General features: G+C 37.6%; 1 protein-coding gene across 1 annotated transcript; it reads right to left on the bottom strand.

Moving 5' to 3' along the window:
- Positions 1-123: 123 nt before the first annotated feature.
- Positions 124-5,485, bottom strand: moxd1l (monooxygenase, DBH-like 1, like). The gene is made up of 13 exons (XM_039782387.1): positions 5,077-5,485; positions 4,751-4,897; positions 3,696-3,848; positions 3,385-3,468; positions 2,909-3,064; positions 2,682-2,778; positions 2,201-2,373; positions 2,015-2,103; positions 1,715-1,811; positions 1,503-1,562; positions 1,081-1,175; positions 796-880; positions 124-656 (listed from the first exon to the last, which is right to left on the bottom strand). Exons 1-13 carry the CDS (start codon positions 5,344-5,346, stop codon positions 498-500), a joined length of 1,665 nt encoding a protein of 554 aa, XP_039638321.1. The 5' UTR covers positions 5,347-5,485; the 3' UTR covers positions 124-497.
- Between the last annotated feature and the right edge of the window lie 1,226 nt (positions 5,486-6,711).

The following is a 6,711-nucleotide window of genomic DNA, read 5'->3' as shown; positions in this document are numbered from 1 at the left end:
TCCAATCTTTTTTTTTTCTTCTTCTTCTTCTATTTTTTTTTTAAGATTGTCATAACACCAGTCTTATATATTATTTGGGGTGTATGTATTTTATTAAGTGAGAAATAATGTGTGTGCATGAAATACACACAACATACAACATGTACACAAACAGTGATAAGTGCATATAGTGTTAGTGCCATATAGCCACGGCGTATGCATAGACTAAATGAGAAATTGTTAGGCAATATGGATAAAACCTTCTACCCTAATGAATGTAATTTTGTATATGTATACATTTGAAAGTAACTAATACTATGACTCAATCTGTGATTAATAATCAATACCAAAGACAAAAGATGTTCTATGCATGGAGAAAAATAAATCATAGAAAATGTTATACACCCTGTCCTGTAAAGTTTAATATAGCTAGTTGATTAGAATAATATTTTATCAACTGTGCCTTTTTTTTAAAATCAAGATTGCAATGGTTTGGAGCTGTTGCTCATACAACCACGCTACATCATTGCAATCCAGAGTAGCAGTAGCATGATTCCTGCTGGGTTCATAATCCAGGAAGTGCTGCGTCTGCTTGCCGCGTTTTTATTCTCACAAGTGTCAGTCGGTGTCTTCATCATCTCCCTGACTGTGCCATATAAGTTAAATGATGAGTTTCTCTGTGGAAAAAGAAAATATTATATAGAAATACCTCTTTTATGATACTTGGTGGAAGCAATGACCTCAATTATCAACAAATATGTATTTATTAGATTGTAGGCAGAGAAGAAAATACACTATCAAACAATTCAGACTTACATTGTCATCAGAGATGTACTGAATTTGTGGAAGTGTCTTTAGTAAACTCTCCTGTGCAGCTATGTCATTCTTGTCCTTAGACATGCTGTCAGAAATAAGTATAGAGTTCATCAGAGCATATCAAGATACAGCTGCTTGAAATAATTTTTATGTAATGTATACATGTATGTAACCTGTAAGCTGTTTGTTAACCAGCACTGCTGCTGATGATTCAGTCTCAGCAGAAATATTATGTGAAGGACTGCATTGGGTCTTATTGTTAGCTTGTGTTTCGTCGATAGATACCTTGTATTTGGGTGGCTAACACATGTGTTGATCTTGATTGCAGGGTAGTAGAAAAGGAAGGCCAGGCACATCTCATCAGTAGTTGCTAATCCCATCTGAAGGAGGACAATGTGATTAAAGACATTTTATACATTTTTTACACTTTATACATGCGGATGGATTTTTACTCTAATAGTGTTATGAGTTATATTTTTCATTTGTACAGGATGTTAACATGCCCACGTCATTAGGTTATAATTCCACACAGTTTGACCAATACATATTTCACCAATCTTTCAGGTCAGATACATACAATATTAAACTGCTCATTTGTTTCATCAATCATGTTACTTGTGTTTCTTTTTATGTTTCTTGGACAACACTGATTTCATTTAAAGTACACTGTATGTGAAATGACATGAGGTCATACAGTATTTACCCACCATCGTGACATTGGTGCGATTGGTAGTACTGTAGGTGCACTCCACTGCAATCTCATCACTCTGTAATGGGAGACAAGTAATCCGATAAATTATAGAGAACTGTTAATATTATAGTATAGTTTTTAAAAGCCCAAACAACTAATAACTTAATAAAAAAACTGCGGTGTAACATATGGGCATAATATTTGGTCATGGAAGCAATGGAGATTTACCTGCTTAATGGTCTTGATGTTTCCCAAACTGATGACCTGCTGAAACTCAAAGTTGAAGTTTTCATCCAAACCCAAGAAGTCTATCTGCTCTCCATTTCTACAGAGACGTATGAAATAACACTACGTTTACAAGAAAACAATGGCACAATGATAATCAGCATCGAAATTTGATTATTTTCCAAAACAATTACCAACAATTTGTTATTGTGTTTTTGCAAAACCAGTCAAATTATCTCTTTTTTTATTCTTCAGCTTTGATATTGACTGACATAAAGCAAATCCCCATTCTCTCGTTCTTACCTGTAGTGGCCAACTCTGACCTTCCTCCCAGCCAAGTGAGTGTGCAGTATCATAGCGAACACTTGCAATTCAGGCACAGGATTCAAAAGCTAGAGGTGGCAAGTTAACACTATTAGGAACACAGTCATAAACAACCCACAAAAATAAGCTCTTAACTTTTGAAATCCATACTGAAGCAATACAGACCTGTGAAAAGAGGGTGGTATTACAGACGCCGTAGGTGTGGAATTGAGTGGCTTTTGGAGGGATGTGGTAGTGGATATGCTCAAGTGGCAGCATACCTGTGGTCAGGATGCCCGCATCATGCTGCCGGAGTTGGGCTGTATAGTGCAGTTTCATTCCTGAGCTGTCTGTCCTATCTTTACAGAGATACAGAAGTTCAAAAATGTTGCATCTTGGTGTGAATGAGAGAGAGTATAGAATAAGGACGACATGCTCCACTACTTTGTTTATACAGTCTGTAACACTGTGATAGTATGACTCTATATGTGTATTATTGTCCAGAAGGCAACCAAAGCACACGTTTTTCACGTTGTGTTAAAACGCACTGGTAGCATTTTAAAGGGAAAGGGAAATTCCACCAATTTTACACATAAAGGTAAATTTACTGATCATAGTGAGAACTACACAGCCTGTAAAAACAGGGAAAAGGATCTACAGTATTTACCGGCTTTACTGTTTTGATTATTGTAGTGGATTTCAAGCCGATAGAATGTGTCTTCACCTCCAACAGGAATACCCACATTTTCTGGAAGATCATATGCCTTAGGTTTCAGGAATAAAAAACTGTGGATTAGCTTGCACCAGCACAACACTGACAAGGATATACACACAAGAATACAGACAACAAAATTAATCTCAGCATTCACAGACAGACACTTGATTCTCCCTCACCCCTGCTCCCACGCCCCATGCAGCCACCACCCCGAAGCAGGCATCCCCCATGTCGCCCATGAAGCACGGCTTGTCGTAGGGCTTCGTCACAAAGGTGGGGCAGCGGTGCAGCAGCATGTGATGCACCATGTCATCGTTCTCAATCACTGGTTCAATCTGAGGTAAAGTTAGAAGAGATTGGGTACAGAAGGTTTAAAAAATGGTGAATAAATGAAGACATAAATCTTAAAATGTATTACTCTTCCATAGTTAGGAATTCATTAATGTTATATATAGTATCAAAGTAATTTTCAGAGTATTTTCATTGTAACTAACTACTTTTGTTTCCAGGTGTGCATTTGAAAACCCAATCCACTCAAAAGCTGACAGTTTGATGTGTAAATCCAACATCTTGTGTAAAGAACAACATTAAATTGCTGATTTCGATAACAGGTGACTGAAGAGAGATGACGGTAACATGAAAAAAGGCTGATTACCTGATATATATGATGTTTTGTTTTTAAGTTTGGAAACTGCATGACCTTGCAGTGGTAGTAGGTACGACTCTGAGGGATAGTGATCTGCAAAGAAATAATGATAAAAGTAAAAACAACACAGTTTGTCTTTGTCTTAGTTTGGACGACTACTCGTCTTAGAATTATTTTAATTTGCTTGTATTTTTGAAGTGTTTTCCATCCATTCATCCAAACTATATTGAAAACTTTGAGCCCAATTTACAAATTTTCCCATAATACCCACAAACATGCCTTGTCTATCATTGTCATAATGGTTGTTTAATTATTCCTACATTGTCCACTGTTGCATTGAGATAGTTGAGTTTGGTTGAGGTCGTCCTGGGCTTATAGTTCAACAGGTTCACTTCCTTGGTGCCCGTACGATCCCCATGGTAAGCAATCTCATCTGTTATTCCATAGGCATAGATTAGTTTAATGGGTTTATCCTGTAAAAGAGATGGCAATTTTAGACAACTAATATAATACAATACATCAGCAGCAACATGAGAGGGCTTTCATCGGGGGGAAGAAAAGGGATGTGGAGTGTTCCTGTGTTCTCAAAACACTCAAATTAAATCAAGTCTACCTTACAAAACAACTTAATTTTAAAATTCAAGTGATAAACAGCAAAAGTTTAATACTCTGGCTACCACAAATGTCAACACACACAGCAAGGTGTCATTACCAAAATTGTATAGCTTTCAATGTGCTCGCTGCAAAAAAAAAATACTCTCCCTTTTGTTGCTATTGTCTTTATATCTGAAAACACCCAATTCGATGCATGGTAAGAACACTCAACACAAAAGAAATTGTATAATGTACTTTTACATGGATACCATCAGGAAACTTGAGCTCTACATAGAAGAATTAGTTCAGCAATACAAAAGCCTATAGCATTAAGAAAAATGAGCCACAGAGAAAAAGTGAAAAGAAGGTGGTTCAGATTACAGCTCCATGTTGTAAAACAACAACCAAAGTTTAAGTTAAGTGAGCTCTAATGAGTTAATGAGGGATGTTGACCTTTTGGCATTGTATTGTTCCCATTCATCAGCAGCCTCTTACAATGGGTAACCCAAAAAGAAATGGCTCAATAATCAATTCTTTCACACTGTATAAAGTTTCAACCAGTCTGACATGAGGACATATCCAATCTTACCACTTCTTCAGTGTGATTTAACAATGAAACTTGACTAGAAATTAAACACTATTAAAACCAAATAATGGATGAATCATCTATTTTCTATATTAACAGTAACTGAAGTTGATATTTTAAGCATGCAATATTGCTGCAGGTGCTCGTCAGCTATCTGTCTAATACCACAAATAGATATATATCTGAATGTCTTACAGTGATATGGAAGTCTTGGCGGTCACACGACTGAATTGACCTCCAAAAGGTCATGATGGTTTGACCGTCGCTTTCAGTCATAGAGAGGAGAGTGTAGCTCTGCTGCTCGTCTACCAAGGGCTTGGAGTTCCCTGTGGCATATCCATCCTAATGGAAAAAAAGACACAACTTTCACACAGCAGAAAGATATTGGCCTAACACTGTGTTATGTTTGCTATTGAGCATGAAACAATTAAATGCAAGACATTTTGCCTGTCATATTCAAAGATTTTGGAGGAAACATAAAACAAACTGCTACACATGTTAAAGTTCTGGTGATGGCTTACTGTGAAGTAGATTCCACTGGGTCCAACTCCCCCTATGACCATGTCTGACCCCTTCATGCCTCCGTTCGGACTGAAGCCAAAGCCCACCCAGCCTGTTGTGTTGACTACCAGCTTGAATGTAATGTTTCCTTGCGGGTTATCAAAGCCCCACTTCAGGCAGACCAAATGGTTCTGGTCCAGATACTCCATGAAGGGCAAGGTGGGGTCCGCCGCCCTGGCTCCTTTTGTCCAGACCGAGAACAGGTAGAGGAAAGGAAGCAGAGAGCGCATGATGTCTCTGTGAAGTTGGCGTTTTTCAAACTGAACCCACTGTCTGTGGAGCTGCCAAACACCCTCCCACCCTCCTCCGGCACACCTGCTTTGCTCGATGAACTCAAGTGATAGGCTACAGGTGAAAAATGCTAAGTCATTTCTCATTCGACATAACTGTATATCACATTGGCTGCGGCCTCGATCAAATTACAAATCTGCAAGATCACTGTCTTTGATGTCATAGCTGAGAAAATATTCTGCTTTGAAGTCAAGTCTTTGGACAGGTGGGCTGCAGACTTCACCTACTTACAACCGCCTCACAGCTCCTCTTTCATCGATATCAACCCGGTCCACCGGTTCTTTCAAATTGACAGACAAATGAGACCACTCAGGTGTTTGATATACAGTATAAGGAGGTGAGGGAGGGAGCAGCAATAAAAGTTGCAGGCCTTTCATTTTGGCCAGAGTCTCTGGCCAAAATGAAAGGCCAACCCTTTTTTCGCACCTCAACTGACAGTTCCACTTCTTTCAGTGCTTACATAAAGTAAGCTACATACTGAAAATTCAACTGCCTACAGGGCTAAAACTTTACATGTTAAATAATTTCAGCAATTGTACTTTAACTGATTTCAATGGCTTTCAACCCGTTCAGTGCTTCAACTTCAATTCCCATTCAACATCTCAGATGCAAATAATTAGGATTTTAAGACATTTTAATCTGATAACAGTGTTTGCACTTGCAAATTTCAGCCTAAGGCTGGAATTTCCTTTAAAAAGTTTAGTTTTAGGGCAAAGAATGATTATAAAGATGTGAGCTGGACAAAATAACCAGACAACAATATTATTACTGCTATTGTTGTTTTGTTTTTGTGTTTTAACTTGATGGCCAATTCTGACCACAGAGATATAATGTAATAGCACATTGAGCCCAGCAGAGGCCGACTTCAGCATAAGAAAAACGTTTAGGTCACTCCCTTTCAGCCGTTGAGCCAGCTGTGAGCTGTCAACAACAGTAAACACACTAACAGTAGCCTTCTTGAGACTGCAATAATACACCACTTTGGCCATTGCTTGGACTCAGAATAAAACCAACTAAGCCTAATGTTGTCGGAACCTCTGAGCATTGTTTATGTAGCCTATTTTGGAAAATAGAATAGCCTATATTAACCAATGAAACACGAATTGGACTTAGAATATATTTTAAAAAGGAAACATTTAGATGACTTGTTTTATTAGGCAGATTTCCAATTTGCTGATGATATTATTATTTACATGTATAGTGGTTATATTATTATTATTATTATTATTATTATTATTATTATTATTATTATTATTATTACTAGGCCTATTCGTTTTTCTTTTTCTGATTTTAACATTGACCAT

Source organism: Perca fluviatilis, chromosome 18 (genome assembly GCF_010015445.1).
Source record: "Perca fluviatilis chromosome 18, GENO_Pfluv_1.0, whole genome shotgun sequence".
Classification (NCBI taxonomy): Eukaryota; Metazoa; Chordata; class Actinopteri; order Perciformes; family Percidae; genus Perca; species Perca fluviatilis.
The sequence above is the reverse complement of the archived record's forward strand: the minus strand, read 5'-3'. Positions and strand labels throughout refer to the sequence as shown.

What these genes read in the sequence shown, in the direction of transcription:
- moxd1l (XM_039782387.1), bottom strand. Translation starts at nt 5,346, where the DNA reads ATGCGCTCTCTGCTTCCTTTCCTCTACCTGTTCTCGGTCTGGACAAAA. An exon ending in GCCAAGACTTCCATATCACT is followed by an intron (nt 3,849 to 4,750) that starts GTAAGACATTCA and finishes TCTCTTTTACAG; the next exon opens with GATAAACCCATTAAACTAAT. An exon ending in CAAAACATCATATATATCAG is followed by an intron (nt 3,065 to 3,384) that starts GTAATCAGCCTT and finishes ACTTTACCTCAG; the next exon opens with ATTGAACCAGTGATTGAGAA.